Genomic DNA, 18,709 nt, shown 5'->3' on the forward strand with positions numbered 1-18,709 from the left:
ACACCCCCCCCCCCCCCACTTTTGAATTGAAGTCGCCCATGAATACAGTATACTGAGTTTGCACCTTTCTCGTCGCTAATTCAACATCTGCATCAAACTGTTCTATTCCTTCATCATCGTTACAGGAGGTTAGGGCGTAGGCTTGTACTGCCTTCATTCTATACCTCCTATTCAGCTTGATTACGGCGACTGCTACGCTGTCAATAATGCTGTTGAATTCATCAATGTTGCCCGCTATGTCATTATGCGTTCGAAATGCTAGCCCGTATCCTCTTATCTGGAAGACCTCTGTAGCAGAGGACGTGGCCACCAGTATATAATCCTCACCAGTTTTCGCGTCGTTATAGCATCGTGATAATTTATTTATCGACTTCTCATTGTCGACATGCCATCGTTGCATCGGCATCACTCCTTCTTTGCCATTCCACCATCACTGCGGCGGCATCGTACAGTCTTCATCTTGCCGCCGTGCTCACGGGCGACCTTGGCAGCCGAGTGCTTTAGCAAAGTGGAAGAATATCGGAGTACGTCACATGTAGCAGTAGCAACTGAAGGCACAGAATTACAAACACACGTATTAAATAAAATACACTTCAACAATATTGTCTATCGCTACATCGCTTCATTGATATTCGCTTTACTGTCGACATTCATCGTGACACAAATTTCGTTGTAGTATTTTTGTATGGGTCTCTATAAGTTATAACGAATGCCGTACAAACCCATATGACTGTCTTCCGGGACCTGTTCAAGCTCCTTTCATTCTATGTAAAATGGGGTGCTATAAGGTAATGATATTCCAAACTTTTCTATTCATATTCTGCAATCAGCTCACCACTATGGGTAAAAGCAATTTCGGGCCACTCCCAACTTCGCCTGCCTGTCACGCGACGTCACGAAAACCGCGATTACTCCCCATCTGGTATAAGGTGTACAGACTAATTTCGCATGATTACACCGCACAGAAGAAAAATAATTACTCCTGATTCGACGGCTTTTCACCATTAGCCCTCTGCTATTGGTCCAATGTTTTCTGGCTACGCCCACTTCGCCTGTCTGTCACGCGACCTCACGAAACCGCGAAAAGTCACCGTGTAAAAGTACCAGGTACGCGAAAAAATGCAATAATATGCCGAACAAAACTGAACCATTTTTGCTGAATAGCCAGAGTCTGTCCCGTTCTAAAAGGAATAGAAGATGGCTTCCCGCCGATCGCTCAGGCCCTCGCTACTTGCACCTGGCGGTGAGCGTGTATTTATTTGCGCATAATAAACCTTTTTGTGGGGCAGTGAAACGTTATCGAGCCCTTTCGGCACATATAAGAGATCACTCTGCCAACTCTTCCTTGCTGAGGATCCGTTTTAGCGGCGTTGTTATCCTTCCTTTGCACTCCGCCGCGATTTTCGACCAGCCACCGCAAGCTAAGTAAGGCGCAGCGGACCAATCGGAGAAGCCGGTACCACCCTCTTCATGCGGTTGTCTAGTTTCACTGTGCTGGTCGGTCCCATCGAAAGCCTCTCCACTTGAGCGTGCTCCTCGCCTCTTGTCAGCATATTAGATAAGAAACACCTCTGAGTGCAGTCAATGTTATTGGTTTTGAAAGCGAACAACGGTGACCTCCCATGAACGAGGAGAGTGTTTGGTTGGGTTGTTGAGACAACGCCGCGGGTCACCACCCGATGCTTGCGTTGGTGGTTACGTAAATTTGACGTCAGGTGATTCGAATAAAAACAGCTTGAAGAGCTTTACGTTATAGCACGCATGGTTGCAAGCGGAAGTGTGCCTTTAATACAAATTTTTTCGTATTATTTTGTATGTAATATATAATACAACCAGCCCAAATGCTTCGCCAAGTACGCAATCGTAGTAATAGAAGCATCTTTAGGAAACACTGTCCAAAATTTACGCTATGTGGACACCCCACAGTGAGGTATCAATTTTATTAGAATGCACAAAGAAGCAGGGCAGGTAATTCTACACTTGATCTGCTAATTTCTGTCGGCGATAGGCAGATCTGCACCACTCTTTACAGCCCGCTGCGCCGCCATAGGTCCGACTAGGAGACTTCCACCATCGACCGGCAGCGAGTGCCCTGTGATGAATGAGGCATTGTCCGAAGCCAGAAAAGCGATTGCACGGGCGGCTTCTTCGACAGTTCCAATGCGACCCATCACGGTCCATGCGTCCAGGCGAGATCGGAGCTGAAAGTAATACAAATATCATGATGAATCACTGTTACACTCTTGCAGGCGGCAGCTACATCTTGTTAGACAGAGGTGTGGAGAATGGGAGAAAATATATTTCATTATTGACATCTATGACATCCTGCATATATGACATCCTGCATTTAGTCTGACTTGGCTGTCTAGGCGCCACGACCTATTTCGGAAACACCACGAAGCGTGTGCACTTTTTGAACCTGTTTAGCTCAGCATTGCTGAAGCATGGGATATAGGTCACAAGAGGCTAAAAAAAAAAAATAAACTCCCGCACTGTTAGGAAAGCAATATCTCCTGAGCAAAAGCCTTTTCAAGCAGGCATTTAGGTCTGGGTAATATTTAGAGTGTCTCAATAAATTATACAGCCAGAGTCGGAAACTGAAACGTTTTGTACCAGTTTTTGTTTCCGTTAAACCAAAAATGGTTCACTTGGGGCTCAACCCAGGAGCGAAAACAAGACGGGTCAAACCTGCTGTAACTAGTTCATAAATAGAGGCAGAAATTACAGCAAAACCGCGCAAATTTATTTTGGAAAAGAACTTGACGCTCCGGCTTAGCTGAACTACAAGATTACCCGTGTTGTTTGTTCTTCAGGCCGCAGTTACATTTATTTATTTATTTATTTATTTATTTATTTATTTATTTATTTATTTATTTATTTATTTATTTATTTATTTATTTATTTATTTATTTATTTGACAATACGGCTGCAACAATGCTGCCCAAGCAGGAAAGGGTTTACAAAGGATGTTTTGTCAACAGTTTTTCATATAACACAGAAGGTGTTAAAAATTAAAATTAAATGATGGGGTTTTACGTCCCAAAACCAAGATCTGATTATGAGGCACGCGGTAGTGAGGGACTCCAGAAATTATACCGTGCACCTAAATATGAGTACACGGGTGTTGTCACATTTCGCCCCCATCGAAATGCGGCCGCCGTGGCCGGGATTCGATCACTCGACCTCGTGCTCAGCAGCCCAACACCATAGCCACTGAGCATCCACGGCGGGTAGAAGATGTGCATTCAGCAACACTTTCCTGTAAATGATTTCATTCTGACCTCGTAGCTGAATAAATTATTTCTGAGAAGCATGCCTGAACTATATTTATAATGAAAAATACGCGGCGACCTGTGTGGAGCATAAGTAATATATGTGGCATCTGCGAGACCCATTTGGTTATGAACCAACGAGTAAGAAAATTTCAGCCTGGCGATGTTTACGACGCACTTGGAGCGGATGCAGTCCGAGTTTGCCTAGCATACCAGAGACGGATGTCGTTTTGTAATCTTAGCAAGTAAACCGTGTAGCCAGGCGCTTAATTCGCTCATGTTTGGTACTTTCCTAGTTAATGTATGGGTAATTATGAAGATTCATTTATATTACATGATCTTGTTTGAAGGAACCACTCTGAGCCTTGAATCTAGGACTGTCTTAACTAAATATTCTAAGACAGTTCTTGATGCTTGCTTAATCGATATGTCCCTTGATGTTTTGATAATTGACGTCAACGACGTGATCAACACGGCAGTTCAAAGGCACACTGGGTGCAAGCAACGAATATATGTTCTCCACGTCGCCGGTACTCTCCCTCGCAAGTGTTTTGGACACGTTAGAGTCTGGCGAGTTCGTGCACAGTATGCGAGGCAAAATATTGTCAAGTTAATACTACAGCTATTACTCCTCGTTACGCAATACGATGAAAGTCGTACTAACGATGCCGCCACATTTAATATCACGGGAAGTTGGTGCGTATTTACAAATGAGGTAGCCGAGTTGAGCCACATGTGCAGGCGATGCATGGACGAAAAGATCCAGAAAAGGTGGCCAACCCGAACAAAGCACCGGAATTTTTAGAGCGCAGCTCTTAATGTCCTGTTCCAGCGGCGAACGTCGGCGGCGGCGTAACCGAGCGAACGAGCACAACAGCGAAAGCTGAAATACGCGAGCCTCCAACGGCGGAGACCAATTAGAGTAGCCGCTTCAGTTACGTGCCCGCGGGAAACTGGTATGCGCGACGCAAATTGTGATGTACTTTCTGGAAGCCAAGCGGCATTCGGCGAGTCATGTGTAAAAGCCGACGCGCTTGGCCCGCAGATTAGATACACCAACGATTGCCGACTCTGCTACTTGTCTCTCTCAAACTCTTTGCCTCAATACATCGCGTAATGAAAACACGTTTGGAGCTGCGCCCAAGTTTCGCATTAGGGAGTATCGTAATCGTCGGTAATTTTTTTTCCTTTCGGTTTCGCACCGGGGTGATAATAATTGTCTGCTTACGGTTCAAACCCGGTTCGACAAAAATACATTTTTTCCGGTTTTATTATCAGTTCTGCTCCGATACCCTGGATATAGCCATTCTATATATGGTGTGCATTACTAGGTCTTACCATTTTCTTGGTCTCGGAGCTCATTTCATCCCTGAACACCATTTTCGTTTCAATTGGACCCGGACTGAAGAAAAAAAAATAAAAAAGAACTTCAACCAGCAACGCACGTGTTATATGTCAACGCAGTCTCTGGAGGCACAACAGGTCTAGCGCTTGCATAACGGTAGAATGCAGGTTTGTACTGCACGTGGAAATATAAGCCTTTTTCCTGCATTTTAACATATTACTGTGAGTGATAAACGCTAAGGTAAAAAATATTACGGCCGAACTGATCTCTCGATGACTGTCGATGGTAATGCGATTAGCATTAGAGCAATGTAGGGACACTCCGTATCTCGGAATTCATGTTTATTTAACATATGGGGTCGCCATCGAGACGACTTCCTTTGGCTGCATGCGACATGCACTGTCTCCGTTATCGTCCCATTTTGCTATGCCACTCACTTACCAAGACCTGCCACGAGCATGATGGCATGGTACGACTAGGTAACATCATCATCATTAGCCTGTATTTTTTATGTCCACTGCAGGACGAAGGCCTCTCCCTGCGATCTTCAATTACCCCTGTCTTGCGCTAGCGTATTATAACTTGCGCCTGCAAATTTCCTAACTTCATCATCCCATCTGGTTTTCTGCCGACCTCGACTGCGCTTCCCTTCTCTTGGTATCCATTCTGTAACCCTAATGGTCCACCGGTTATCCATCCTGCGCATTACATGGCCTGCCCAGCTCCATTTCTTCACCTTAATGTCAACTAGAATATCGGCTATCCCCGTTTGTTCTCTGATCCACACCGCTCTCTTCCTGTCTTTTAACGTTAGTCCTAAGATTTTTCGTTCCATCGATCTTTGTGCGGTCCTTAACTTGCTCTCGAGCTTCAGTGTTAACCTCCAAGTTTCTGCCCCATATGTTAGCACCGGTAGAATGCAATGATTGTACACTTTTCTTTTCAACGACAGTGGTAAGCTCCCTGTCAGGATTTGGCAATGCCTGCCGTATGCACTCCAACCCAATTTTATTCTTCTGTAAATTTCTTTCTCGTGATCAGGGTCCCCTGTGAGTAATTGACCTAGATAAACGTACTCATTTACAGACTCTAGAGGCTGACTGGCGATCCTGAATTCTTGTTCACTTGCCAGGCTATTGAACATTATCTTTGTCTTCTGCATATTCATCTTCAACCCAATTCTTACACTTTCTCGATTAAGGACCTCAATCATCTGTTGCAATTCGTCTGCATTGTTGCTGAATAGGACAATGTCATCTGCAAACCGAAGGTTGCTGAGATATTCGCCGTTGATCCTCACTCCTAAGCCTTCCCAGTCTAAGAGCTTGAATACTTCTTCTAAGCATGCAGTGAATAGCATTAGAGAGATTGTGTCTCCTTGTCTGATCCCTTTCTTGATAGGTAACTTTCTACTTTTCTTGTGGAGAACCAAGGTAGCTGTGGAATCCTTGTAGATGTTTGCTAAGATATTCACGTATGCCTCCTGTACTCCTTGATTACCCAATGCCTCTATGACTGCTGGTATCTCTACTGAATGAAATGCCTTTTCATAATCTATGAAGGTCATATACAGAGGTTGATTGTACTCCGCAGATTTCTCGATTACCTGATTGATGACATGGATATGATCCATCGTAGAATATCCCTTCCTGAAGCCTGCCTGTTCTCTTGGTTGGCTGAAGTCAAGTGTTGCCCTGATTCTATTGGAAATTATCTTGGTGAATATTTTATACAACACTGAAAGCAAGCTAATGGGTTTATAATTCTTCAATTCTTTAACGTCTCCCTTCTTATGGATTAGTATAATGTTGGCGTTCTTCCAGCTCTCTGGTACACTTGAAGTTGTGAGGCATTGTGTATAAAGGGCTGCAAGCTTTTTAAGCATGATATCTCCTCCATCTTTGATTAAACCTACTGTTATTCCATCTTCTCCAGCAGCTTTTCCCCTGGTCATGTCTTTCAAGGCCCTTCTAACTTCATCGCTAGTTATAGAAGGAGCCTCTGTATCCGGTTAATCACTATTTCGAATGAAAGTAGCTTGGCTGTCTTGGGTACTGTACAGGTCAGTGTAGAATTCTTCCGCTGCTTTTACTATGTCATCGAAATTGCTGATGATATTACCATGCTTATCTTTCAGTGCATACATCTTGCCTTGTCCTATGCCAAGCTTTCTTCTTGCTGATTTAATGCTGCGTCCATATTTTACTGCTTCCTTTTTAATTCCTGCTTCCGTTTTAATTTCGAATATCCCTTACTTTCTTCTTGTTGATCAGTTTTGACAGTTCAGCGAATTCTATCTGATCTCTGGAGTTGGACATTTTCATGTTTTGTCATTTCTTTATTAGGTCCTTTGTTTCTTGGGAGAGCTTACCTACTGGTTGCCTTGGTACCTTACTTCCTACTTCAATTGCTGCTTCTGAGATTAACCTAGTTACGGTTTCATTCATGACCTCTATGTTGTCTTTATCTTCATTTTGTAAAGCTGCATATTTGTTTGCGAGCACCAGCCTGAATTGGTCTACTTTTACCCTTACTGCCTCTAGGTTGGCCTGTTTCCTCTTGACTAATTTCACTCTTTCTTTCTTCAAATTGAGAGAAATCCTAGACCTTAATAACCTATGGTCACTGCACTTTACCTTACCTAACACTTCTACACCCTGCACTATGCTTGGATCGGCAGAGAGTATGAAATCTATTTCATTCCTTGGTTCTCAATTAGGGCTTTTACAGGTCCACTTTCTGTTGCTGCGCTTCCTGAAGAAGGTATTTATTATTCGGCGCCTATTCCTTTCCGCGAATTCTACTAACGTCTCTCTTCTTGCATTCCTAGAATCGATGACGTAGTTTGCAATTGCTTGCTCACCAACCTGTTTTTCCCCATTTTTGCATTGAAGTCGCCCATGACTACAGTATACTGAGTTTGCACTTTCTCATTGCTAATTCAACATCTTCATAAAACTGTCCTATTTCTTCATCATCGTGACTAGAGGTTGGGGCGTAGGCTTGTACTACCTTCATTTTGTACCTCCTATTCAGCTTTATTACGACGACTGCTACCCTCTCATTAATGCTGTAGAATTCATCAATGTTGCCCGCTATGTTCTTATGGACTAGAAATACTACTCCGGATTCTCTCTTATCTGGAAGATCTCTGTAGCAGAGGACGTGGCCGTTAGTCAGCACTGTGTAAGCCTCACCAGTCCTTCTAACCTCACTAAGGCCAATAATATCCCGGGCAATGCCTGATATTTCTTCAAACAGTCGTGCTAAGCTAGCCTCACTCGAGAGGGTGCGCGTGTTGAACGTTGCCAGGTTCAGTTTCCATTGGCGGCCTGTCCGGACCCAGAGATTCTTAGCACCCACTGCCGCGTAGCAGGTCTGACCGCCGCCTTGGTCAGGTGCTCCGCAGCCACTGGGGACTGAGGGACATGGGTTAATTGTCGGAGTCATAAGGGAGGTAGTGGCCGAGTACTGCACCAGGGAGGCATATGCATAACGTATCACACGCTCTAAAGAAGATTTGATGAAAGGTTGACGTACATGTAATATTTTCCGCTCCGCAGAAATTGCTTAGCTTATGCAGTGCCACTGATCGATTTGCCAAGAAACGCGGAGGTTGTAAAAAGAATCATCAGACCCCTTTTGTGTCGTGCGTAAAGAATGTTGTGTATCGCCTTCCGTTATCGTGCGGGAGAGTTTACATTGGGCAGTCTGGGAGGTGCCTGAATGATAGGTTAAGAGAACAAGAACAAAAATTGAACCGATACCGAGATGGTCATGTTTCTGTGCATTGCAGTGATTGTGGGTGCAAACCCTTGTTCAATGAGTGTTCCGTTTTGTATAGAAATGTAGATAAAGTTACGCGAGAGGTTGTTGAAGCCACTCTGAGAGCGAGGGCCGGTGACAGCTACATCAGCTCCCCTTCAGTTGCGCTGACTACAAATGAATTTGCGTTCCTGGATGCGGCTGGTTTTCATGTGCGATGATTGGGCCTTTTCTGTATGTGGGCCTACAAATACGGTTGTTTCTCGAAATAAACACTCAGTTGAAAGTTAGCGCTCGTTCTGTTCTCTCGTTCTTGTCGGTGTCTTCTAGCGCTATGACCACCTCTGATGTATCTAACTAACTAGCCCAAAAAGCCATACTTGTAGATTTTGAGGTAATTTTGAGAATATTAAATCGCAAACCGCAGTTCTTGGGTATATTATATTGCAAGCCGCAGTTCTCTGTTTCAATTTAGAAGTCCCGGATACAAAACAGACATTTCTACGCCAGATGGGCTGGAAGTGGAAGATATGCTGTATATGGTTACGAACAGGTGGCGGGCACTGACCAAGTGAAGATGAAAAAAAAAAACACAGATGCCTCAGGGCCCGTGCGGGTTCCCGTGTCACACTCCATATGGTTGCGGCTTAAGGGGCGCGCACAGAGAAGTAAAAAAAATGTTAAGGTAGACAAATGCTTTAGCGATGGGCACCTGCAGTTTAAACGCCGGTGTGTTGATGGGAATAGAAATGGAATGAAATTATTTGTGAGCACTCACTTGATGCAGTTCACACGAATTCCATACGGGGCATATTCTAGAAGGATAAAAAAGCATGTCGTCGCAAACTCTGTAGCGTTTTGAATCACTTTTGTTAAACTAATTATTTTATGCAGAAAATTCACGCGTACAAGTAGACCACACTTTGTAGAGGCTGAGTTCTCTAAATGATCACAGTTCAGGACACGGCATCGAATTCACAATGAAAGATCCACGTCCACATATATGGCTCCGCCACATGCTTGCTATTCTTTGTAAGCAAAATACCTTGAAGCAATCGCGGAAAAGGTATATAGAGTACACCTGATCTGGTACATAAACTTCAAACATATCTGTGGAAAGAAGAGGTTAAGCTCTAGGCAGACACCATATTACTGGCAGCGCTGTAGGTCCCAGCTACTTACCATTCCACAACAAAATTCAGGGATCTTTATGTTGCCAGGTATTTTTCTCGCGGAATATATTTGAGGGCAAAGGCTATTCGTAACTTAAAGGCAATTGTTTTCAACAAAATAGAAGATAGCCTAGATTGACAAAGATTTAAGGGCATGACCCCTGTTAGGTATGAAGATTCACAGCTGGAATAAGGTTTTTATAGTGATCTTAGCAGCTACACTTATTCAACGTAACGAATGTTTAACTATAGAGTAGGAGTTCACTACTACAAGGCCTGCTCTAAATAATGTCAGTATACATTTAGTATAGCACATTTACAAAACGTACCCAGTAATTTTTATTTTTGATGCAGCCGGACACACACAAAAGACGCAGCTCAGGGCCACCGTGATGAACCATAGCATAAGGCTAAAGAAATGTTAGGTTATTTCCTTCGCAATTTCCGCTTTGTCTCAGTTATATATTTTATAGATTGCAGATTTGTTCAAAAATACAACAAAATGGAGAACCTTACGGACCTGTCTATTGTAGAGTAAAATCGTTCCATCGACTTCACCAGTTTAGCTGGATTAGATTATTTGTTCTGAGTATATCCTCGAAGCGACTGCTGCAACCTTAAAAATATTGTTGTATGAACAATTTTGTTTTCTATGAAAAGGTGAAATGAGTAAACCATTTTTGTAAAGTTTAATCAACTAACAGACTGCACGCGAAATTTTTATGTACTTTTCTATTTACTGACTAGGGGATTTTCATAACACATAATGCAAGAAGTGCTCTGTGCCGTTAGCGTACTTCAAATCGTGCTTTTAAGATGACGATTCTGTGTAGTGTTTCTTGGCGTAAGGACCACGTATGACCAAAGAGTGCTATGCACGTGGCGATGACTAGTGAATAACTTGACAGTGAAATGCAGGAATGAATTGCGAATGGCAGATGTAACCTGGCAGTAAGTACTTTAAAGATCACGACCGCACCAACTGCGATATGCAGAAAAAGTCTGACGCCAGTGGCCGCAGAAAAAAATTACTTCTGGCGACGAAACGGGGTGCCAGCCAACACTGTAGCAAGATGTTTCTCGATCGATAAAGAACAATTTTTCTCCTTTTACCATACGATGGGGCCATTAAGTTCAGTAGCTGTGAATTAAGATCATTCAACATCGGACTGTACTGATAACAGAAGCACAGACAAGCACATAGGCGGGCCGTAAGAAGAAAGGCAATCACAGAGGCCAGGCGAGTCCTTTCATTAGGGAGGTCTCCCAACAGTCGCAATCTTTGTGACGAGTGTTGGAGTCGGGGACACAAATAAAAAATAATTATGCTTACACGCCTAGCTCCTATTTTCAATGCACCCCTCCCTAAACATTTAGACCCTTCCCTGTTTCAATTTTTGGGGAAACCTCTGACCCCACGACGTTTATTTTTTTAATAGCAGAACGCGCCGTACCATACCTTGAATAGTAACCATAATAATATTAATATTAATAATTACAAATTTTTACAGTTTCTCCGCAACTGTCCCCATGTCTTGTAGTAGCGTTGGTTTTATTGAAGAGACCCCAAACAAAGCATGCTTCCTGACGGCGCCTTTCCTTTCTCCCGCGATCATGCCATATATGCTAGCTGCGACGAGCGAAAGGTCGTAATTCGCCCGTTTCTCCACGCCACTAGCTTTTCTCATTCTCTGTCTCCCCTCCGGGCTGTTGCGTGTGAGCACAAAGGTAAGTGCTGCAGCTTCTGCGATCCTTTCGCAGAGGGCTCACACTCATTCACAGCCTTCCAGAGGGCATTCTGTCGAGGACCAGGGAGTTCCAGAGGACACTGCTGCGACGCCTCGAAGTTCGTTGGAAAGGTCTCCCGCGCTCCTGCCATGTACATTACACGCATTCTCAACCACCCGCGACCCGGCTTGCAAGACACCAGCAGCAGCAGCAGCAGTGGAAAAGTCGAAGGAAGAGGCACCAAAAGCTTCGCTTTTAAAAGAAACCGATACTCACCCAGAGCAGAAATCCGTGTGAGCGCATCGACACCAGCTTTGCTGATTCCGGACAAAGCAACTGTGGGCACCTTGCACAGACACATACGTGTATGTATACATCCGTATACCAAAAATAGTTCAGTAAATCATGCCTACCCTGACGAAAGTAACTGGATCCTATTGTCGCCTTAACGCCAGTGAATGTTACATTATCAATTTGCAGCTCGCTGGAGAGAAGAGGCTGAAATCTCTTATTTTCAGTAGCCAAATGATATATTATTTTAAAGTTATTGCCATTTGTCCTAAATTCGATGTTTCATTGCTTATTTTTTTTCTTTGCGACTAATTGAGTTTCCAGCTCTTCCACATTTTTCTCATTCCCGTGGCACATCTTCGAATGTAATGCTGAATATTTCCGAATGATATTGAAAACCGGTGTTTTGCAGCAATGCTACATTTTGTGAAAATAGAGACGCCTCAGGCGAAGAAACCTAGAAAAAAAGAGGCGCCTTCCTCGTGCGAGAAGTATCCTGCGAGCCCATGGCTCCGGACACATGAAACGCGCTCAAACGCTTAAGCTAGGCGGTCATTTACCCATTGGCGAATTTCCAAGGACTCTTAACGACATAAAATTAGGTGCGTGGTCAATTACCTAAGAACAAACGTATCTCGATTGAAATGACAGAATACTCTATTAGAAACAAAGACAAATTTAGCAGTCCGTATTTGTTATTAAAACGCAGTGAAGCTAAATAAATTTTCGCGTAGGATATGAACATTTGCTTTGCTAATCAGAAAGAAGGAGGCTTTGGTTTAAGCGCGAAAGTATGGGGTTGGTACTAAGTATACCGGTGGCATTTTTACATGCTCAGGAAATACATCTGTGTCTTATTATTTCAGTGGTGTTTTTTGTGGTCGAGAGGGCTTTTGTTGGAGTAGATCAAACGTGGACTATAATAATATAGCACGTTTTGAACGGATAATCGATGCCTTGAACGCACGAAACCTTAGTATTGCTGAATATACCCACATGTATTTCAGTTCAATGAAACTGAAAGACGTACCAGCCGTCTCTCTTGGAAACTTCGCAGAGGCTGAGAACAAACGTACGAACATAATTGCACTTACCGGCCTCATTGTTCCAATGGTCGAGACGTTTACTATATTTCCTGGAAATAAAAAGAAAATGGAAGCAACAAAGCAAGATATTTACGTCGGTGAAAGACGAAGAATTATTTACTTGGCAAAAAGTAGCGGACTATTGAATTTTCGATTTCCGCACAACGACTAGAATTAGTAGTCGTAATCGTTTTTTTATGTATATCAACTGTATCGACTAAGCAAAAATTGTTCTGTGTATATTTAGGTTTACTGTCCAAAACCCTGTCTTAGTACAGAAAACACTAGGTAACCGAAGCACATTTACCTATTACTTTTAAGTCCGGAGTAATAATATTGCCTTTTATGGCAACCTGTCGCAATTTCACGTTAAACAGTGCTACAATTTAATGCACGAGTTTGTACTCACCGGTGTAATGCGTTCCCTGTGTGCGCTTTCTGTGTTTGAGTTGCTGTTTTAACTGACGTCGCTCTCTCCCTGAGAAGGTTACCAGTATGTAACCAATCATCCGAGAATGACATTCGATAAGCAGCGCGGATATGTGGTCATTAGGGGCATTGTTTCCCGGAGGAAAAATCTTGATCAGCTTCATAATCAGATCATGGTTCTGGCACGTAAAACCCTATTTTTCCTAGATAAATAGTCAGGAACATCTGGCGTTGCGTGGCGCCTTCACATCTGCGATGAGTAGACTTTACTCACAAATTTTGCAGGATATCTAGTACCCTTTTCTGTATGTGTTGTAGAAGATTACAAAATAAAATTGCGCAGCAACCACAGACGACAATTACAAATTTAAGCGAGTAGGCGAACGCTTCTAGAAACCTATTCCTTTATTAAAACAATGTTGTTTCATTCTGTTATTTTGAGAGAACAGAGCCTTAACCAGATAGAGAGAGATAAAAAGGCAAGAGAAAGACAGGGAGGTTAACCAGAAAATATATCCGGTTGGCAACGGTGTACCGGGGGAGGTACAAAGGGATACGATAGATGAGAGAAAAAGATTACGAAACGAAAAGAAAAAAAAAAGAATGACACACGCACAATACAGAACTATTTATGTGGCCGCTGTCACGGTTTCTGAAGGCGTTACATGGTGTTACACAGTGTCAGCATCCGACTAATACATCATACGTCACACAGTGCGCAGCCACAGCTTGTCGCAACTTGTGACACAGCCCGGTATCTTTTAAATAACGCAGCATTGCCTTCATAGCGACTCGCGCTGAGGTTCGTGTAGGCCAGTTTCCAAGAATGTTGTGTTCCGCAAGTGGGCGCTTGTCCAGTTGGTCTAGCATGGCTGGGAGGGCTGCTCTTTGCGGGTTGAAACGAGTGCATTCGCAGAGAATGTTCGCGATCGTTTATCTGCACCCGCGGAAGTCACAAAGTGGGCTATATGCCATTCCGATCAGAAAGGAGTACGCATTTGAAAATGATACTCCAAGCCACAGACGGACTAGAAGGGTGCAGCCTGCCGTGGAAGGTCGGACGGAATACGGAGGTGTATATTAAGTGTTCATGGCATTAAGGCGTGCACGTATGAAGTCTGATGAATTCCATTGAACCAATGTTAGGTTACGTGCAAGCGCGGAAAGTTTTTTTCGCTGCGTCGGCTCTCGATAAAAGAAGGGCAATGAAGTTGATGCCGTCATGGGCAGTTCGGGCAACTGTGTCCGCATGATAATTACCATGCGTGCTACAGTGACTAGGTAACCATTGATACATTATATCATGTTCGTCGTCGACTACTCGATGGTGGACGTGTGTTATCTCTGGGACGAGCTCCTCATGGGATCCATGACGCAGTGCTGAGAGTAAAGACATTGTAGAGGGCTGCCTTCGAATCACGGAACATTGACCATGGATGGGGTGGTTCCTCCTGAATGAAATAAGAGCTTCAGGGAGGGCTACCAGTTGAGCAGCTGTCAATGACGATACATGTGACGTTTTTAGTTGTATTTTGACGGATCTTGTTGGAATCATCACCGCGACAGCTGAACTTGCAGGTGTGACTGAGCCATCGATGTAAACATGTACGCGGCCACTGGGCACCTCATGTAAAAGCGCTAATGTGGCCTGTTTCAGGGCAAACTGTAGCATGTTAACTTTCTTCGTGATTCCTGGGATGGTGAGGCTTATTTCGGGTTTGTGCATGCACCATAAAGGTAACGATGGTTTTGCAGCAGACATGTGGTTCGACGGCAACAAGGTACGATTGGCAGCAATTATAGAACTGAAAGTTGTGTGTGGATTCTCTGCACGTAAAGAGCAAGATGGTGAGAAGGCAGTCAGGCAACGTGCGGAATTTGCGCCCTCAGAGCGTCGGTGGCTATGTACGTTGGATGATCTCGCGCTATGTCAATCGTTGCCGCTGTAGATGCACACTTCGAAGATAGAGACATGTCCTTAAGACTTGAGCTTGTAATCCCTGGAGTGCCCGCAGGCTTGTTTTGCAGGTGTTACCTAACACATGTAGGCTGTATCTTGGGAAACCGAGAAACAAGGCATTACAAAGCTGCAGCATTGACCGCGGCGATGTGCCCCATAACTTTCGGTCGAGCAACTGGAGGACGCGTGTTATTGTCTTTAACTCACTAATTAGGCAGGACACGTGCAGGCATCATGATAGGTTGCGGTCGATAATTACCCCTGGACTTCGGTGTTTCCGTGCGTTTGCAATTGCTTGCCCATTGACGCTTACAGAGTAAGGCTTCGTTGACTTCCAAGGGAATGCAACAACGTGGAATTTCTCTGAAGAAAACTCTAAATCCTGTTTTCGCAAGTACCACGATGTTAATGCAGCTGCCTTTTGTAGCTTGGCTCGTACTTGCAGTCGTATTACAGCAGACAGCTATATGTAGATCTTATCAGCATAGGCTGATACATGAAATATGTTGGTCAAGCATCGGACAAGGCCAACGAACACTAGGTTGAATAGTGTTGGGCTCAACACTCGGTCTTGCGGTACACCATGGAATATTTGGTGGCGAGTAGAGGCTCAATCCTCGGTCATCACGAAGAAATGTCTGTAGGTTAAATAACTGCACAGTCGCTGAAGAGACTTTTGGCAGCGGCTGCAGCAGCTGTGCACTGCATTCAATCTCCGGTATTTGATCGTCTTACAGATTGCCTGCCAGCCACTGCCTGCGTTTCTGAGTTCCGGCTATCAGCTGAGCTGACCGCGCATAATCTTCTCTCTGGACGTCACTACAAGGTCGATCCACATAGGTCGCGAAGCTTCGGGCGAAAAGCGGTTCAGAACCAATTGTCACCGAGATCAGCAAGGGTGGTTATGGGAGCAGCGATTGAAGCGCGACTATGTTTGGAGGGAACAAACATTGGGAAAGAAAAAACCGTTTTTAAATTAAAGCGAGACGCAGTTAGATTCATTCAACTAAAATAACATTCCTAATCTATTTTATATACGCATGGCGAAAATAGAAGATACCACTCTGTTTTACTTGATCATTATCAATAAATACCTTGTTTCAGCGCCCACCGTGAGAGCGCCCATCGATAGCGGTGGGCGTTCACGCCACTATAAGTTGCAATGCAATGCAGCTCTTGGAGTGCGTGGAAAGGCGCGCTCGTAAAGTTCACCTGTTACAATACGCCCCCCTCACATGTTGTGTTGTTTTGCATGTCGACGTTTGTCTGAATTAGGTGACGCGGGTAGTTTTATTGTTTCTTAACCTCTGCAGTCAAAAGTAGTGAGTTTGCGACCGTCAGATACTTGTTTACTTTAGTTGTTTACGTGCGACAGCGCTGGCCGACGGGCTTGGGGTCCGACGAAAAAACGAGCAGTCTACGCAATCTACGCCCAAACTGTTCGTCGGCCTCCAAAGAAAGTATGTTCTGTGCAATGATGCGATTTCGACACCCGTACGGCTGATCTTTTCCGGCATCGCTTTTCGCGCTGAAAACTCGGAACGCCCATGAAGTTGAATGGCGGGGCATTTGAATATACAGCTCAATGGCAGGCCTCCGAAAACAAATTTCGCGCCTATGAGAACAAAATGACGTCACTTCTGGTTTTGACGGATATGACGTCAAATTATTTTTTCTTCCGCCGGAAGTGTTCCCTCCTCACACAGATGGCGCTAAGCCCCATGAACCGCCGGTAAGCAACCATGTATTGAACGTATGGGCTTCTATGGAAGCTTCGCTACCAGATGTATTTACCTTGGTCACTATTTGCATCGACGACCTACCACAAATTGACGCTCGGAGCAACGTGGTATGAAAGAAGAAGCTGGGATCGCCGCCCTTGACTTTTGGCGGCGGCTGCAGCAACTGTGCACTGCATTCAATCTCCGGTATTTGATCGTCTTACAGATTGCCTGCCAGCCTCTGCCTGCGTTTCTGAGTTTCGGCTATCGGTATCACCTGAGCTGGCCCCGCATAATCTGCTTTCTAGACGTGACTATTTGCACCGCTGATCTACCACAAACTGGCGCTAGGAGCCCAACGCGGCATAAAAGAACAAACCAGGATCGCCGCCCTTGACTTTTGGCAGCGGCTGCAGCAACTATTCACTGCGTTCAAGCCCCGGTATTACATCGTTTCACAGGCTGGAAACTTGAGTTTGGATTATTATTATCGTTTTTTTGCATGATTTTTATTTGCTGCTGCTGCTGCTTTCAAAGCAAGTGCTTGTTGTTCCTTGCTTTTGTTTTTGTAATCGTTGGCATGAATCCTGAAATAGCGAAGGCACATAAAAATGTGCGTCACGACCTTAAAGAAATGCGGGCTTCATTGGAAGGAGAATTAAGAAATGGAAATCGAGAAATAAAAAATAGCCTAGAATTTTTCGGCAAGGGGTTTGAAGATTTAATAGCTAGTCAAGGCTAACCGAAAAGACAAGACTGAATTTCGCGCTGAGAATGCCTCTTTCACATCAGAATTCTAAATGCTGAAAAAAACGAATGTTCGGAAGCAAAGAAAGGATTCTGCAACTAGAGCAATAGTCTAGGAACAGGAACCTTGAAATCAAAGGCATTCCAGTCGCTGACACCGAGAGTCTGCTCAAAATTCTGGACAAAATTGGCAAAGGTGTAAATGAGCCAACTGCGAAGAATTAAGTGGAGGCTTTTCACAGAATGCCAACGAAGGAAGAATGCCGGCAGATCCCACGCCCTTTGGGAATCGATGTTATGCGAAGCAGAATGCGGGGAGCTGAACAAGTTATCGTTCGACCATGAGAGCCCCAAGACGTAGACGGCTGTTTCATGACCTACATGACAGGTATGTCATAAACTATCATTTATGTCCGAACCCATCTCAGCGGCTTTTGAGTGTTAATCTGTTTTCGCTGAGTGATTGTCATTTTCGGTGAGTCATGCTCATGTCTACGACTTCTAGCATCATCCTTTAGTGTTTCCTTCACTTAGTGCCCACGTCCGAACCCATTTCAGTGATTTTGAGTGTTAAGAATTTTCGGCATATTGTAAATTTAAACGCGAAGCATTTCTTGGAGAACATTTTCTACTTTGACAGTATCTATCTATCTATCTATCTATCTATATAGCCGCCTACGTCTTTGTGCTCTCATGGATGTTTCGTTAACTTGGTATGTACCAAAATTGGCATATTATGACAAGAGTATATGAAGAACGTGAATGATATGTCATGACATGAATATCATGACATGCCTGTCATGTAGGTCATGAAATAGCTGCATACGTCTTGGTGCTCTCATGTTCGTTTCGTTATCTTGGTAGGTACCAAAGTAGGCATAGTATGACAGGAGTGTATGATGAACATAAGTGATAGGTTATGACATAAATGTCGCGACATGCATGTCATGTATGTCATTACAATGACCCAGCGAGAAAGATTAACACTCAATAACTACTGAAGTGGGTTCGGACGTGGGTACTAAGTGAAGGAAACCCTAAAGGATGCTGGTAGAAGTCATATTCATGAATGAGCATGACTCGGCTAAAATGCAATGACTCAGCGAAAAGAGATTAACAATCAAAAGCCACTAAAATGGGTTCGGACATAAATGATAGTTTATGACATGCGTCTCATATAGGTCATGAAACAGC

General features: G+C 44.0%; 1 protein-coding gene across 1 annotated transcript in view; it reads right to left on the bottom strand.

The window, feature by feature from the left end:
* Positions 1-1,912: 1,912 nt before the first annotated feature.
* The window catches only part of LOC119445506 (3-oxoacyl-[acyl-carrier-protein] reductase FabG-like), a 42,246-nt gene continuing 25,449 nt past the window's right edge, over positions 1,913-18,709 (bottom strand). The window contains exons 5-9 of the mRNA XM_037709778.2: positions 12,668-12,708; positions 11,559-11,628; positions 9,161-9,197; positions 4,611-4,674; positions 1,913-2,201 (exon numbers count right to left, since the gene is read on the bottom strand). Of these exons, the coding sequence (XP_037565706.1) occupies positions 1,989-2,201; positions 4,611-4,674; positions 9,161-9,197; positions 11,559-11,628; positions 12,668-12,708 (425 nt within the window). The 3' untranslated portion in view covers positions 1,913-1,988. The remainder of the gene's footprint in view (positions 2,202-4,610; positions 4,675-9,160; positions 9,198-11,558; positions 11,629-12,667; positions 12,709-18,709) is intronic.

Source organism: Dermacentor silvarum, chromosome 3 (genome assembly GCF_013339745.2).
Source record: "Dermacentor silvarum isolate Dsil-2018 chromosome 3, BIME_Dsil_1.4, whole genome shotgun sequence".
NCBI lineage: Eukaryota > Metazoa > Arthropoda > Arachnida > Ixodida > Ixodidae > Dermacentor > Dermacentor silvarum.